Source organism: Myotis davidii, unplaced genomic scaffold (assembly GCF_000327345.1).
Source record: "Myotis davidii unplaced genomic scaffold, ASM32734v1 scaffold1204, whole genome shotgun sequence".
Lineage (NCBI taxonomy): Eukaryota > Metazoa > Chordata > Mammalia > Chiroptera > Vespertilionidae > Myotis > Myotis davidii.
The window spans coordinates 530,579-547,925 of record NW_006294755.1 but is presented as its reverse complement, the minus strand read 5'-3'; the positions used below and the strand labels follow the sequence as shown (position 1 = coordinate 547,925).

At 45.7% G+C, this 17,347-nt stretch overlaps 2 protein-coding genes across 2 annotated transcripts in view; both read right to left on the bottom strand.

The window, feature by feature from the left end:
• Positions 1-1,536: 1,536 nt before the first annotated feature.
• LOC107184009 (zinc finger protein 333-like) lies at positions 1,537-2,876 on the bottom strand (the record flags this gene model as incomplete). The annotated part of the gene is made up of 1 exon (XM_015567487.1): positions 1,537-2,876. A coding segment is annotated over one exon (996 nt), but the record flags the coding sequence as incomplete, so codon positions are not given.
• Position 2,877: 1 nt separating this feature from the next.
• Positions 2,878-17,347, bottom strand: part of LOC107184007 (zinc finger protein 333-like) — a 15,246-nt gene continuing 776 nt past the window's right edge. The window contains exons 2-11 of the mRNA XM_015567486.1: positions 17,125-17,345; positions 16,175-16,237; positions 12,897-12,979; positions 10,466-10,582; positions 9,332-9,416; positions 5,592-5,680; positions 4,836-4,962; positions 4,112-4,207; positions 3,529-3,605; positions 2,878-3,036 (exon numbers count right to left, since the gene is read on the bottom strand). Of these exons, the coding sequence (XP_015422972.1) occupies positions 2,878-3,036; positions 3,529-3,605; positions 4,112-4,207; positions 4,836-4,962; positions 5,592-5,680; positions 9,332-9,416; positions 10,466-10,582; positions 12,897-12,979; positions 16,175-16,237; positions 17,125-17,345 (1,117 nt within the window). The remainder of the gene's footprint in view (positions 3,037-3,528; positions 3,606-4,111; positions 4,208-4,835; positions 4,963-5,591; positions 5,681-9,331; positions 9,417-10,465; positions 10,583-12,896; positions 12,980-16,174; positions 16,238-17,124; positions 17,346-17,347) is intronic.

The window sequence follows — 17,347 nt, the reverse complement described above, 5'->3', positions numbered from 1 at the left end:
AAATACAGTATGTAATATGTCCAACAATAACAATTTTTTTAATTAAAAAAATGAAACACTTTGCAGATACCAGAAAAAAATACCAAAAAAGTTTATTGCTTCAAAATATATAAATTAAAAATTGATAGAATTACAAGATTTATTCAGCAATACAAAACCATGGTGGAAGAGTTAAATGTAGCTCTTTTAGTACATGATAGATCAGAAACTGCTATGGACCAAATGTTTGTGTCCACCAACATTCATATGTTAATGCCTTCCCCAGTGCGATGGTAGCTGGAGATGGGGCCTTTGGGAGGTGATTAGATTATGGGAGTAGACCCCTCTTGGATGGGATTAGTGCCCTTATATAAGGGACACCAGAAAGCTCCCTCAATCCTTCTGTCATGTGAGTACAGAGGGAGAAGCTGGCCATCTGTGAACCAGGAAGCAGACATCAAATTTGCTAGTGCCTTGATCTTAGATTTCCAGGCTCCAGAACTGTGAGAAATAAATTTCTGTTGTTTATAAGCCACCCAGCCTATAGTATTTTTGTTATAGCAGCCTGAACTGATTAAGACAGAGACCAATGTTTATTATAAACGTGCAGATTTTGAAACACAAATAATAGGCTGGATCTAGTAGACATATGTAGAATACATTGATTTCAACCACCCATGAAGCACTTATAAAAACTGACCATATACTACGTGCATCTGTTAGAAATTGTATTCGACTGTAATAAGCCCATCTCTGCCTTCCCTTCCCCACCTCCCTCCTCAAAAAAGCCAATGTCATGTACTAGTAAGAAGTGCATCTAACAAGATATTCAGAAATAAATAGTTCGGAGCTGGTGCAGAGACATAAAGATACCAATTAGGGAATCAGAATGTTTGTAACTTCTGGCCACACTCTCTTTAGCCCGTGGCTTTAATCCTCATGGTCACAGATGGCTCCTCTAGCACTGGACACCATGTCTGCTTGTGCAAAAGGCAAGTAGAGGGACCCGGCTAAATGAAACCACTCCTTTCCAACCTCTTTCCCAGGAGGCACACCCAGCGACTTCTCATACTGACCAGAACTGGGCGATGTGGCCTCTAACGACAAGAAGGACTGGGAGATGGGGGTTTTTTAATAGTGCACATTACCAATGTGAACAAAAAAACTTAGGTTCTGTTGTGAAGAAGAAAGGGCAACTAGTAGGATGTGCCATACTAGACCAAAAAGAAATCTCAACAAAAACCCAAAGACCACACACTCTGCTCAATGTAATTAAATTAGAAACCAACAACAGAAAGGCAACTAAGAAACACCCAGATATATGCAGGAATTTTCCAGAATGACAGAAATGTTCTATATCTTGAATGGGTTGTTGGTTACATGTATATATACATCTGTCCAATTCATCTAACTCATAATATTTACGCATTCCACTATAAATAATTATACCTCTACAAAAATATAACCATGCAGTTATTTAAATATCTAATTACAAATAAGTAATGTGTCAAAGATTTAATGGAAAGTAAGACAATATTTAGAATCAACGAAAGGCAACTAAGAAACACCCAGATATATGCAGCAACTTTCCAGAATGACAGGAATGCTCTATATCTTGAATGGGGTGTTGGTTAAATGTATATATACATCTGTCCAACTCATCTAACTCATAATATTTATGCATTCCACTATAAATAATTATACCTCTACAAAAATATAACCATGCAGTTATTTAAATATCTAATTACAAATAAGTAATGTGTCAAAGATTTAATGGAAAGTAAGACAATATTTAGAATCAACCAAAAATTAAATTAGACATCAAAACATGTTATGAAGCTAAACAAGTACTATAAGAGATTATTATAGGCACAAATGTTTATATTTTTACAAATTGGAAGTTAATTAGCAAGGGGCCTACCAAATGAATGAGACACTGATAAAGGCAGGCTGGTATGAATCCTTTTATGCACAGTAAGTGAAGAGCTGTGCCTGAACGCTTTCTCACACTGATTACATTCATAGGGTTTTCCTGTAGTGTGTGTTCTCACGTGCACAATAAGGTGTGAAGACTGACCAAAGGCTCGCCCGCATTCCTGACAGGCATAGGGCTTCTTGCCAGTGTGGGTCCTTGCATGTTTCCTGAGGGATGAGGGCTCACTAAAGGCTCGCCCACATTCCTGGCATGCGTAGGGCTTCTCTCCAGTGTGGGTTCGCATGTGACTCTTGAGGGTTGAGAGACGACTCAACACCTGACCACAAGTAGTACACTCATAAAGTTTCTCCCCCGTGTGGATCCTCTTGTGAACGTTCAGATGGGTGCTCGTTCGGAAGGGCTTTCCACACTGGTTACACTCATACGGTTTCTCTCTGGTGTGAGTTCGCAGATGAGTCTTCAGTGACGAATGTTCCCTGAAAGCTTTCCCACACTGACTGCATTCAAAGGGCTTCTCTCCAGTGTGAGTTCTCATGTGGCTCCTCAGAGAAGACGGCTGATTAAAAGCTTTCCCACAGTCCTTGCATTCATAGGGCTTCTCACCCGTGTGGTTTCTCTGGTGCAAAATCAGGTTAAAGTTCCTTGTGAAGGTTTTCCCACACTGACTACATTCAAAAGGTTTCTCTCCTGTGTGTGTCCTCATGTGGCGTCGCAGATTCGAGGAGTACTTGAAGGCATGCCTACATTCCTGACATTCAAAGTACTTCTCTGAGGTATGGGTCTTCTCGTGCCTGATAAGGTCAGAGCTGTATCTGAAGGACTTTTCACATTTGTTACACGCGTAGGTTTTATCTCCACTATGCCCACTATGGGTCTTCTCGTGCACTATTAGGTGAGTGGTCTGGAAGGATTCCCCACTCTCTGGGCATTCATAGGGGCAATTGCCTCCAGCATAAATTCTCTCACACTGAAAAAATTGCGAAGGATTCCCCACTCTCTGGGCATTCATAGGGGTTGCCTCCAGCATAAATTCTCTCACACTGGAAAAGTTGTTTGATACTGTTAAAGGGTTCCCCAAGTTCATTATACTTATAGAGTTTTTCTCCAGGCAGGGGTTGCTCCTGTCAATTGAGGAAAATGTGAAGACCAAGTATTTCATTATAATCATCGACCTTCTCCCCCAAGTAAATTGTGTGTAGAATCAAGAACATTTCTATAGCTGAAGCTTTTACCATTTTCATGTGTCCGTACTATTTCTTACTCTAAGTTCTATCAAGTGGATGCAATGCCACAAAGAGCTATCATTTTCATTACTTGCAAACGGCTTCTTAGATATAGACTTTTTCTGAATTGTTTAAGACTACACTATGTCTGTGTCCCATTTAGGAACATGGTGAGTTGTGGGAATTCTATAAAGATGCGTCTTAATCTACATTTCAAGTTTCTCCCACTTCATCATGACATTCACAGACTCTCTACCAAGAAAACGCTTTCTCTTGCATGAGCATCCCTTGCCTTAAATCTCTCTCTAGCCACATGTGCCGTTTTTCTAACCAGCAGCAACTCCAGACTTTCTGTTATAGAGGACCAAGAATAACTGTTGTGTACCTTACCCTTTCTATGCCAATGGATACAATCTTCGCAAAAGTATCTTGGTTAAGAATTGACTCTTGGGGTTGAGGTTGAGGTTCTGAAATGAATTAAAGGTGAGGGGGAGAAATTAAATGTTCAGAGAAGGAAACTAGGATCAAGATGACCAAAAAAGCAAGCTAGGACAAGTAGATTATTTTTTAAATACTGATCTTAAATATAGGACGAAAGGGTGAAAAGGAGAATGCACCAGAGAGCAAAGGAAAATTTTAAGGCATTTGGCTATGTGAGGAGTCACGAAATCACAGAGACAAAGGATAGAAATAGTAGATAATTTACTAAGGAAGTATTCTATGATATTGAGAGAAAGTATTAACAATCTACAGGAGGGAGGAACTGGATGAAATACACACATGAAAATGCTAAATGTGAAGGGAAGGAGGGATAAATTGTTCTATGAAACCAGAGTAATGTATTTGAGATAAAAAGAGAAAGGAAAAAAGGTGAAACTCACTAAGGGAGCTCAACCAATAGCCTTCTCTGTCAAAGGCAATGAAAGTATGTCCCTTACTGATACTTTCCAAATTGAGCATTCATCTTACCAACCTGTTTGGACTCCTGGGGACATCCCTCTATCAGTGATCCACAGCTCTTCTCTTTGCTCCAAATAAGAAAAGGTGCCGAGTTTGCATAGTCGATCTCCTGCTCGTGGGGAAAGACACATGGTGTGGGCAAACTACTCCTGCCATGAAGCCAGGGCTGATATTCTGAAGTCATTAGGAGCACTGGAGATGGGAGCGGTGAAATGCGCATGCCTAAACGTGGATGGACACAGCAGAGCTCTTTTCACCAAGGAACAAGCTCCTTCACTGGGTCCCCAAGGACACGGGGACATTCCAGTCCCCAAAACCTAGGGCCTAGCTCAGGGATGTATGTATTTGAGAAGCCCAGGAACAGCAGATAGATATTCATTTCCATGGGGAGGCCACTAGACTATCTATATATATAAAAGCCTAAGCAACCATCCAACCGTCCAGTAGCTATGATGCACACTTACCACCAGGGGGCAGACACTCAACACAGGAGCAGAAACCACAGGAATGGAAACATGGGACAGACTGATAGATCTCAGAGAGCAGGGAGGCAAGGGGGGAAGAGATGTACCAAAGATCTTATATACATATTAGAGGCCCAAAGCACGGATTCGTGCACTGGTGGGGTCCCTCAGCCTGGCCTTGTCTGCCTTTTCATCTCTCAGTTTCCAAATCAGCACAGTTCCAGGAACCCATACTTGCTGCATGAGCATATGAAGTGATGAGAGCAGTCTTACCCACAGAGGCCAGGTTCCTGTAGTTCTCTAGCATCACGTCTCTATACAGGCTTCTCTGGGCAGAGTCTAGAAACATCCATTCTTCTGGGGTGAAGAGCACAGTCACATCTGCAAAGGTGACTGGTTCCTAAAATGCACACCCATTCAGGCTCAGTCAAGGGCCACTTCTGCCAACACTTAAGAGGATGGTGGGGAGTTGGCAAGCCTGGGAACAGAGACACTGTGTGGAGGATTTTCAGATGGGGCTCTGAGGTACCTCAGAATCTGCCCTTAGGCATAGGCCTCAAAACTAGAATTCTCTCTCTACTCTTCCCTTCCTGAGGGATAGCACCCAGAAGCGTAGTGCCAAAGGACCTCAACTTCATGACAGGACTTAGCTATTGACAATTAGCCAGGAAGCCCTTTCAGTTTTATTCCCTTCAGTCCCAGGGTCCAGCAGACCTAAGCATATGGCAGGCAAGAAAAAGGCAAGAGAGAAATATTTGCTGCAGGGGACCATGACGGTTAGGAGACAAGGACAGCTCACATCCTGGCTTTATTTTCCCTCCTGATGCTCAGCAGAACATGGCACTTAACAACCTGGGGAAGGTCTGACTAAGGGGGCGTGTTCGTTGCCAGGGCTGTCCTCCCCCCACTGAGAGAAGCCCCATTCCTAGATGCCTGGAGGCCAGCCCTGTGGGGTCTAAAAGCTCCAGGTAATGAGAAGGGGACAGGGGGCAAAGCAAGAAAGAAGAGCAAGGAGCACTTCTTACTTACCTGTACACAGGTAGACAGCACGCCAGGAACCACAGCTTCTTTCTCTACGCTTTCCTCCTGTAGCCACACAGGCTCTTGAGCAAGCAGAGCTAGAGGAGAAGGGGAGAGCTGTGAAGCCCACTGAACATACTCACAGGACCAAGGGCTGCCCACCCTGATTGTTAGTGATCACATGTGTACACACACCCATGCACACACTCATAGGGATATGCACAGTGCCCACACTCCCAGCCTCCTTCTCAGTTTTTTGTATAAGCACCTCCTCCATCTCCCCATTATGCAGACCTTCCTCTTCTCATCTCCCTCAGTACTCTCTGCCTCAGCTGGCAACCTGCCCCTCTACTTGGCCAACTCTACTTGACAATGCTGACTCAGATCTGAATTCCAGACCAGACACCCAACCATCGGCTCCAATCTCTACACTTACTTTTCTGGGGAAACAAGAATGGAATATCCAGAATAAGCTAGAAAGCAAGGCTGTCGTCCCAGCAGGCAGCTCTAATGAACAAGGATTATTCTCAGGCCTTGATCTTGCCCTGCTGGGCTGTGAACTACACCCAACCATCGGCTCCAATCTCTACACTTACTTTTCTGGGGAAACAAGAATGGAATATCCAGAATAAGCTAGAAAGCAAGGCTGTCGTCCCAGCAGGCAGCTCTAATGAACAAGGATTATTCTCAGGCCTTGATCTTGCTCTGCTGGGCTGTGAACTTGCTTGGGACCCGTGACCCCTTTTTTCTCTCCTGTTGGGAATGGAAATGCCACCATTGTATTCTGGAAGCAGAGATCTCCTTTCTGATTTCACAGGTTCACAGATGAAGAGAAGTTTGCCCCAGGCTGGATCACACCCTAAGCCTCACCCATATCTGATTTGGATGATTTACATGATAAAATTTGGGCCTTTTTTCAGTTGATGAGATTTAGATGAAATTTTAAGACTGCTGGAATGGGTAAAAATTGGAGGAACATTGGGACCACAGTTGCATGTGGGGATGGCACCAATTTGTGGGAGCCAGAGGGCAGACTGTTATGGGTTGGATTGTGTTCCCAAATAAAAGAGGAAGTTCTAACTCAGTGATGACGAACCTTTTGAGCTCGGCCTGTCAGCATTTTGAAAAACCCTAACTTAACTCTGGTGCCGTGTCACATATAGAAATTTTTTTGATATTTGCAACCATAGTAAAAGAAAGATTTATATTTTTGATATTTACTTTATATATTTAAATGCCATTTAACAAAGACAAATCAACCAAAAAAAATGAGTTCGTGTGTCACCTCTGACACGCGTGTCATAGGTTTGTCATCAGTGTTCTAACTCATGGTACCTCAGAATGTGACCTTATTTGAAAATAGGGTGTTTGCAGATGTAATTAGTTAAATGAAGTTACAGTGGAGCAGAGTGGGCCCTTAATCCAATGACTGGTGTCCTTATAAGAGGAAAAGAGACACAGAAACAGACAGATGAGGGGAGAAGACCATGGGAAAATGCAGGCAGAGATTGGATTGATATAGCTACAAGCCAAGGAACACCAAGGATGCCAACAACCACCAGAAGCCAGGAGAGAGGCAAAGAAGAACCCTCCCCTCCAAATTTCATAGGAAGTATCACCCTGCAGACATCTTGATTTCACACTTCTGTGCCTTTAGAACTATGAGATATAAATTTCTGCTTCATTCCCCACCCTCACCCCCAACACACACACACAAAATGCGCTCACCACCTTCTTCTCAAAGGCTATTCCTCTTCCAGTGTTCCCAATTTCAGGAGGTGACATCCCTGCCTCAGATGTGAAATCTCTCCCCTCTCTGACACTCTACAGGCCCCAAAAATTAATCCCCCCAAAAATAAATCAGTTGTGACATCTCTACTTAAAGCACCCACCTCTCCCCAACTCCACCCACCCACTTCCTTCCCCCCTAACCCTGTCCTCACCATAGCTAATGCCACATCATACCTTTCTCCCTCCTGGATCCACTTAAATGTCACTCCCTCATGACTTAGATGTCACAACCCTGGTCCCCACACGGCATTTGGCACATAAATGCTCTGGATCCTCTGGTAAATGAAATGTACAGACTACTCATCAAATTGTCTCAATTTGACCTCCTACGTGTCTTAGAATGAATGTTCCATGCTTACCTACCGTGCAGATAAAAGTTAACACAGAAGGCTTGACGGTGCTCCTTAGCAAGGCCTGATGGCAAAGTTGGACCTTGGCTGGGGTCTGGAAACTTGGATTTCAAGAGGGATCCTAACATCCTACCTGACAAGAGGAGTTCACTCTGCTTAAACAATTTCTACAGTGTAGTTTGTGCTGAATGCCTGCTTCCCTTCTAGGAGTCTGGGACGTAGGTATGTTCTGGGCAGAGGGTGCCTACCTGCCCAGCCACCAGTGAAAACCCTGGGTGCTGAGTCTCTAATGAGCCTCCCTGGCAGACAACACTTTGCATGTGTTGTCCCAGCCCACTGAGGGGAATTAAGTGCTTCCCATGTAATTCTGCTGGGAGAGGAGTCTGGAAGCTGTGCCTGGTTCCCTCCAGACTTCACCCCCATGCACCTTTTTCCTTGGCTGATTTTGCTTGGTATCCTTTCACTGTGATAAACCATAGCCATGCATACAACTATATGCTGTGCCCTATGAGACCTTCTAGTAAGTCACCAAACTTGGGAGTGGTCTTTGGGACACTCGCCCCAACTCTAGGTCACCACCATTCCATTCCTAACTGCCTTCACCCACCACTCACATCTTCCCTGAAGCCCATCATTCTCCCAGGTGCTGTGAGTTCTGTTAGGTGCATGGTACCACTCACTTAAATGCGCCCCTACTCTCTCTAGCCTTAGGACATGAGCCAGGGTTCTGTTCCCATGCTTCCAGGCCCTAAATGATCTGGAGCCCATTCACTCTCGTCAGCTCATACCACTCTCCACTTCCCTCTGCCCCTTCCACAGCCTCCCATGGGCCCGCCCCTGGGCATATCAGGCCCTGAGAGGTTTTACAGAAGCTGTTCCTAGGCCTGAAATCCTCTCTCCAAACTCTCTCCAAACAGCACAATATCTGGCAAAACTACTTGATACAGTAATTATGATGTAATCCAGTGCCTGCAATTAAAGTTAAGATGCTGTCTGTCCTCCAGAATTTTTCCCCTACTTCTCAGGAAATGTGCCATTTACATAATTGTGTAGTAAACAATGTACTCTCTCCTAAAGAGAGGTCTGGCCTTTTGCCACAGCTGAGTGGGGCCTGCTCTTTTTTTTAATATATCAATTTTTTAATATCAATTATCTTAATCCTCACCTGAGGATATATTTGAGAGAGAGAGAGAAAAAAAAAAAAAAGAAAGACAGAGGGGGAAAGAGAGAGACAGAAACATCAATTGGTTGCCTCCCATAGATGACCAGACTGGGGATCGAACCTGCAACCTTTTGACATACAGGACAATGCTCCAATCAACTGAGCCACTTGGCCACAGGGCTATAGCAATTGTTTTATGACAATAGCTCCTTTGGTTAAAGAGCATGTTTGTTGTTGACACTAGGACCTACTTTTTCAAAACAGAAAGATCTGAAACCCACAAAAACAAAAACCTGAGAACTGTGAAATGTCTTTCCCCTTGAACGCACAGATAATGAGAGAGGCCTTTAAGTACTCTGACTGCTATCAGAGGAAATGAAGGCTGGAGATGCAAGTTCCCACCAGACAGTCAGGCCCTCTGACTGATTCCACCAGGACTCACTCACCAGAACCCTTGGCCCAGGGGTCGGGAAGGCCCAGTGCAGGCTCCGGCGTGGCAACCCCCTGAATCTGCACAGCCGCCTTCAGTCCCTGGACGGAGTGACAGGGACAGATTAGAGCCACATGGTGATGGAAGGGATCCATTCACACCTGCTCACTGACTGAACTCATGACTGGTCCTGATTTGGAGAACATGTGATACGAGGACATGCCCTGATTACCTGCCCAGAGTTACCCAATCCTTCAGGACAAGGCTAACCACTGTGTTAGAACTGCGACTCCAAGGATAGAGAAAAGGGGCCCCCAAGGAGGAGGCCTCCTCTGAGCAGCCTCCAGCTGTGGGGGAAACGCTGGAGCAAAGCTAGCAGTGGGTGCCAGCAGGTTGAGGGATAGGAGTAGAAGGCATGAACCCATGGAAATGAGGGGAGTTAGGAAGGAAGCCCTGTTGTGGAAGAAAGGACTTGAATGGTTCTCTACTGATAGCTGCTCTCTCTGGAAAGGTATCTAGCCTGACCTGCACTTCGAAGGGATGCTGCTGGCCTCTATGCCCAGAGTGGGACCAGCGGAAGCAGGAGTCTGTTAAAAGCAGTTCCTAGTGACTCCAGGAAGGGTGGTCGCAGGGGGGACAGGAGAGCAGTCAAAAGAAGGTTATGGCTTGGCAGAAAAGCTCGCAGGACTTGGTGGTGGATGGGAAGTAAATGCACAGGTCTCTGAGGGAAGGTGATGGGCAGGAGCTGGTGGGAGGCCCCTTCTCCTCGGGGAAGTGTCCCTTTCTGATACTCTCAGTCATCAGCCTGGACACTCCTAACCCAGCCCTTAGATCACCGGACCTGCTCATTCCTATAGGTTTCCTGATGTTTGTAAGGGTGGAAAGATTGGAAGGAAGAAAGGCTGGACCAAAAAAGGCAAGGTCAGAACACTAATCCCTGCCATCTGCCACCTTCGAGGTTTGCCTTCTATGAAGAAATGCTAGGGCCTGTTCAGTTCTTACTAGGAGTTAAGCCAAGGCTTCCAGCATGTTCAAGTTTCCAACAGTGGGCCCTAGATGCTTCTTCCCCTTAGGCCTCCTCATTTACAGAAATCCTAAACCCTGGCCTTACGGGCTGAGGTCCCCGCAGCAAAACCCCTCCCAAACTTACTGTGTATCCAGAGGACCAAGGGGACTCCCAGAGAGGTGACCGGTCCTCTGGAGGTGAAAGTTTCTCCCTCTCTCCCATCATGGGCTGGATCTGCATCCTCAAATCAAGCCCTGGCCCCTAAGAAAAGAAGTGGAGAATGCTGATCAGGACAAAGGTAGCTGAGGTTTTTCTTGGCCTCAGAGACCCTTGGTTTAGGAATAATGAAGTCAGAAATTGGGGCACATGGGTCTGGCAGTTTCAGACCTGATGACTCTTTTACTCCACTGAAGGGACCAGCCACCACCAAGGGTCTCCAAGGGCAGATCAGGACAGACCTGACCCCTTCTGGTTTCGGGGGGCCCTGGCTGGAGGTGAGGCCACAAGCCCTCAGAGGCACTACAGAATGTTGGATCACAGAAAGGTTGGAAGCCCTCGGTTCTGAGTATGAACCATGGTCTGTGTTTTCTTAGACTCTGTGTTTGTATATTTGGCATCCACCAATCATAGGGCCAAATTACCGGCCAGTTGTTTACGTCTCCCATGCCACTGAGAACCACCTCCCTGGCCATTTCTCATACAAGCCAATACTCCCCCATCCTAAAGCACCCAGACCAGGTGCCAGACAACCAGGTCCCCCAGAATTATTCAGACTCACCAATCCTGTTTTCCCTGCCCTGTGGAAACCCCAATAAAGGCTCTGACCTACACTCTTCCCTCTCTCCCTTCTGCCTCTTGAGATGGTGGTCTGAGGAGTTAGGCCTGGATTCAACTCCCAGCTCCATATCCAACTCGACCACCTGTGGCTGATGTTTCTTAGAGATGAACTGCTCAACTTCTCCACATGTATCTGGAAGTGGATCTCCTCTGCCCACTCAACATTCTGTGACTGCTTATTTCCTGGGGCTCAGATGCAGTAGGAGACCCCTCATCTCCCACACTTGGTGCTCACTACTGAGCGGGACTGGAGTTCTGCGGAAGGTGCTGGAGCCCCATGCTGAGAGGAAAGAGCCACAGAAACCAGAGAGGACCTGCCCGTTGTGGCATCCTTCCTCCTCCCACAGTCCACCTGCCAGTCAAAACATGGAGATGGTGAGGGCCTGGAGATGCCTTCAGCAGCACCTATCTGTTCATTCCTACATTCAGCCAACATCGAGAGTTCCAGGAATGCTCTATAAGGGTTTACTGCACCGATCCTGGCAGATGAGGCCCCTGCAATCCAGCAGCTCCAATAACACATCTGCAGATCTCAAGTTCTCAAAAAGCACATGCCCTTTTCCAAGCAGCTATTGGAAGACATCCTCTACCTAAACAAGAATGTAAGACAAGGACATCGAGGACCTGGGGAGGAGGGGGTCTCAGCTGCCCTGGGGTCTGTTGCAAGCTGTGCAGGGTAAGGGTTTTGGCTGCCCGGTAGCCCATACCAGGCTATGCAGGGTGAGGCTCCCCCTGCCTAGGACACAGGAACAGGACAGAGGTCTCTACAACCCAGGCCACGCCACCCCTTCCCCTGGGCCAGCATCTATGATGCACAGAGGTCAACACCATCCATAACGGAGGGAAAGGTGTGCAGACTGAGGGAACCCAGAGGTCTCACTGACTCTGGGACAAGGAGGCCCAGTCCAGGGTTGAAGCTGGGCTTTGTGTGTCCCTCTACCTAAACCCTAACCTTCAAAATTGCCAACAATGGGAACCCACGTTTCAGAAGCTCCTGCAGTTTGAGAAAGCAGGAACTCAGAGCCAAAGTGGGGATGGAGGGGCTCCATGCGCATCACACACTGTAATGTACAAGCTGGTTCTGAAGGCTCTTCTCCACTTCGAAAAGGGCTTCTTTGCAGTCTGGGGTCTCAACTTGTCTCCGAAGCAGGGAGGGATCCCTGACAACTTTCCCACGCTCTTTATAATCAGTGTGGCCCTCTCTCCTGTGGGTTCTCTTGTTCATGTCCAGGTATGGTTCCTCCAGAAGCCTTTCGCACCACAGTTAAATCCTCAGATGTCTTCGCTCCAGGCAAAGTTTGCTCCTGACAAGGGGTGGATGATGATGAAAAGCTCTCCGGCATCTGTGCCGCACCCAGGGATGCTCCCAACAGAGGTACGTCTTCAGCATTTGAAGAGGTGCACCTTGTTTACACAGGTTGAGTTCTTCGAAGACACTGCAGGCTCCACCACCAGGCTCTCTCACATTCATAATGTCCTGGGGCTGCCCAAACAGACACCATGTCTCTCATCACTGCTGCAGGTAAATCACATTTCACACAATCGATGTCTGACTCACACCAATGGGAATGTTTACTTGGAGGAACTGTCTATGAAGAAAGAGTCTTGAGCAACAAACAGGTGGAGTTCACCCATATTAATGAGTCATGGACTGTGTGGACAGTCATAGTCACAGTGTCCTCGTATCATCAACTTCTCCAATGAGAGGGAATAAAGGATCACCTGCCGTGAATCTTACCATTTGCAAATCATGAGATGAATTTTCCTCCAAAATATCCTGCATAGGAGTAGACTCTTTGGCTTTAGGTTGAGATTCCCAATCTAAAATGAAATGTAACCAAAAAAAAAGACACTTTGTTCAGAAAGAAATGGTGATATGAAATTGACACAGAAAAAAATGTGGTTTTTTTTAATATTGATCCTAAACTTGGGGAGATACTGAAAGGAAAGCAAAGCGAGTAGAGCTGTGTATGGAATTTGGAAGCGACAGGAACAAGGAGGAAATGAGAGGCTATTTTTCCGAGCAAAAGATTCCATGGAGAATGAGAATGACGTTGCCAGAAAGAATGTTATCAGACAAACAAGAAAGAAGCAATTAGACAACACACATAGAAATGTTTAACTTAAAGAGGAATTGGACAATCAATGTGGGTAGAGATGTAGAGAAATCAAAACCTTCATCCACCGCTGAGGGAACATAGAATGGTGCACCTGTTTTTAGACAACAGTTTGGTAGTTCCTCAGAAAGTTAAACACAGGGTTACCATATGCCCAGCAACTTCATTCCTAAGGATATACTCAAGAAAACTAAAAATATGTCCACATGAAATCTTGTACATGAATGTTCACAACAACATATTCACATTGCCAAAAAGTATAATGTCCATCAATAACTGATTGGGTAAACAAAATGTGGTCCATCCATACAATGGAAAGAATGATGCATGCTACAACATGGATGAATCTCAAAAATGTTACACTGAGTGAAAGATGACATTACAAAGGTCACATGTCATATGATTATTTATATGAAATGTCCAGAACAGGAAAATCAATATAAATAGAAAGCAGATCAATTGATGCCAAGGGCTGGAGGGAGGTGAGTGGGGAGTGACTGATAACAGGCATAGGTTTCATTTCGAGATGATGGAAATATTCTGGAGTTCAGTAGTGGTGATAACACAATTTTGTAAATATGCTAAAACAAAACACTGAATTACGCGGTTTAAAAGGTTGCATCTTGTGGTTTGTGAATATCGCAAATTTTCTTTAAAAAAAAAGGGGGAACATATCTTTTTCTGAAACCAAAGAGCTATAATGTGAAAACAGAAAAAAGCTCACGCAACTTACTTGAGAAACCTCATACCAAATAGCCTGTTTCCCCTAAAAATAGAGGGCCTTTAAAATGCTCTAAGACTGATACTTTCCAGGTACCAACCCATAATAGGGTTGGTCACAAGATCTCTGCGTCCCCTGGTACTGACCCACACCCACGACACAAAGAACGCCTCGGTCTGCTGCCCTCAGCTCTTCTCTTGGCCCCACCTGGGAGGCAAGCCTGGGTTTGCATGGTGGTGCCTCTGCTCATGGAGAAAGACACACATGCTGACTGAGGGCATGCTTCCCCACCAGCCTCCCAGCTTCCCCATGGACTTCAGCTCAAGACAATGAATGAGTACAAAGGTAGCAAAATGATCACCGAACCCAGGGCCCAAACCACAAACACACTCCTCTCTGGAGCTGAGGTTCTCTAAGCCCTCAAGCCCAAGGTCAAAGTCAATGAGACTAGCAGAAGTCCTGACCACGGAAAAAAATTAAGTCAATGCTCTGTTATCCTGTGGAAACTAGTGAACGGTAAACACCACGAAGTCCGTACCACATCTTTGTGGTCGCGTGGCAGGCACTTATGCAATTTGATGCCAGCCTTACCCCTAGGAGCCAGTGTCCTACAGTTGTCCAGTATTCCAAATCTGCACAGGTTCCCCCAAGCACCGCCCAGCAACGCCCACTCCCAGATGAGACCCACTGCCACGTCCTGGAAGATGACTGATTCGTAAGACAGCACAGATATTCTGGCTCAGCAAGGACCACCCTCTCCATTCTGCAGGACAACTGATTATCACTGGGGGAGGGAAACCCAGTGCAAGAACATTCAGACAGGGAGCTCTCTCCATTCCAGTGTTCAGCAAAGCCCACCTGCCATTTGTTTTTGTAAATAAAGTTTTATTGGCACACAGCCATGCCATTCATTTACCTATCTCCATGGCTATTTTTTGCTACAAAGGTAGAATTGAGCACTTGCTTCAACAGAGATCACATGACTCACCAAGCTAAAAATATTTACTTTCTTTTAACATTTTGACAAACCCAAAAGTATACGTTTTGGCTCTCTTTGTCACTTCACTGACCAGTGATGGCAGAGCCTGTACTTCTGAGCTAAGAGAGTTTTTCCTAAACTCCTTATTTAAGGCATCAGAAGTTTGGGTTTGATTGCGTCAGTCCCTGGGTCCCCTCCCAAGACTTATATACACGCAGTTAGTAATCTTTTATGCCAGTTAAAATAGGACTTCCGTTGCAACTGAAAACTTTTATAGCCTGTAAGTTCAGAATTCTCTGGGGCAGCACTGTCTAGTAGAGCTCTCTGGGATGATGGGAATGTTCAATGTCTGCACTTGCCAAAAGGGCAGCCATCAGCCCAAGTGGCTACGGAGTGCTTGAGAAATGTGGCTCGGGTGACTAAGAAACAGACTTTTTAAATTTTATTGGCTTTTCATTCATTTAAACTTAAATTACTACAGCCATGTGTTTATGGTAGGTCTCACAAGGGAGAGCAAGGATGGCCAGCTCTAAATGAGCCCCACTCTGCAGTCAGACTCCAGAATTAGGCAGAGCCCCTCCTCCAAAGCCACTTCCCACCAGAGGTCATGCACTGAAGGAGGTCGCCAGGTCCCCTGGAGCAGGGCAGAAGACGCTCCACACTTCCCCTCCCTTTCTTTTAGGTTCAAACATTTGTCCCTTTTAAAATGTTTTTCCTGACCTCCTCCTCAAGTTCTCCTGTTCCATGTTTCCATATTGCCCTTGTCAAGATGAATTTAAAATCTGTCTTCCCAACTAGAATAAAACCTCCACAGAGACAAGCACTATATCTATTTTGGTGACATTGTTTTCCCCTGTTCAGGGCCCAGTCCATCCAGGGCATTCCCAATAAAATGTGCCAAACCATCAACACTCCCCAAGGACAATTCAGCATAGCTGGCCTAAGGCGGCACATGCCTGCACACACAGGCACACACAAAAATATAACACCACAAAAATGACTTACTAGTATAATGCCTGTTCAGGCAACAAATACATATCAACAATTGAATCTAAAAATCAAAATAAACGAGCAAGAAATATAATGAACAAAATAAACTGGTGAATAAAACAGAAATCAGAGGCATGGAACAGACTGACAAACCTCAGAGGAAGGTGGGGGGAGAGGGGGGACAGGAAGAGATTAACCAAAGATCTTACCTATGGACACAGACAGTACGGTGGTGAAGGCCTGGGGTGGGGTGGAAACCAGGTGCAGGGGAGCTATGGGGGAAGAAAGGGAGATATCTGTAATACTCTCAACAATAAAGTTTTTTTTCAAATAATACAATCCACAAGAGACTTCAGATGTCTTTAAGTAATGTTGATTCTTTCTAAAAAGGCAAGGTGAAACATGTATTCTTTCTGAAAACAAACATCTCACTCATAAAATTGAAATCTGATGTTTAGTTTTCCAGTGAGAAAAAAAAACTGATATTCACAAAGTGACAAATTAAAAGCCCAGCTGATATGGCTAGTGGTTGAGCATCCACCCATGAACTAGGAGGTCAGGGTTCATTCCAGGTCAGGGCACATGCCGGTTGCGGGCTCCATCCCCAGTGTGAGGTGTGCAGGAGGCAGCCGGATCCATGATTCTCTCTCATCATCGATGTTTCTATCTCTCTCCCCCTCTCCCTTCCTCTCAGAAATCAATAAAAATACATTTTAAAAATAAAAGAAATAAAAGAAGGAAGAGATATGAAAGGAAAAGGCAACAAAAGCTACGTTAACAGGTCCTAAATTTAAGAGCTGCAAATCGTCAGTCACAAAAAAAAAAAAAAATCGTCATCTAGCTCATCCCTTGATAGAAGATGCATTCCATTTTTAAAAATTTACTTGACAAGTCATTCGAACCAATTTGTACATGTAGTCTTAGACCGAACTTTCCCATTGCCGAGTTGGATAGTAATATGAAATGTCACATTAAATAAAATGGGAATTGCTTACGCACAGTTATCTTGCATAAGGGCGACAGGTAGGGCCCTATAAACCCGGGGAGCCCGGTGAACTGGGGCTGGCCGGTGTCATTCCTGAGCTGCAGGGCCTGCACTGTACTTCGCGATTTCCCTTTTGGGAGATGGATGAGCCCCGTCTGCCGGAAGGGGGGTTACCTGGGGATGAGGTACCCGGCCGGAGAAGTTGGGGACGCGGCTGCGAGTCCGAACTGTACTCAATCCATCCCGGCCCCGAGGCAACCACAGGAGGAAGCACCTCAGCCAGGGCAGCTGTCCCAGGCCGCCCGGCCCCTCGGGGCCCTCCCCGCCCTTCCGAGCCGCCGGACAGCACCAGCAAAAAGGAGGGCACACGCCCCACCGCGCACCCCGCGGGGCCCCT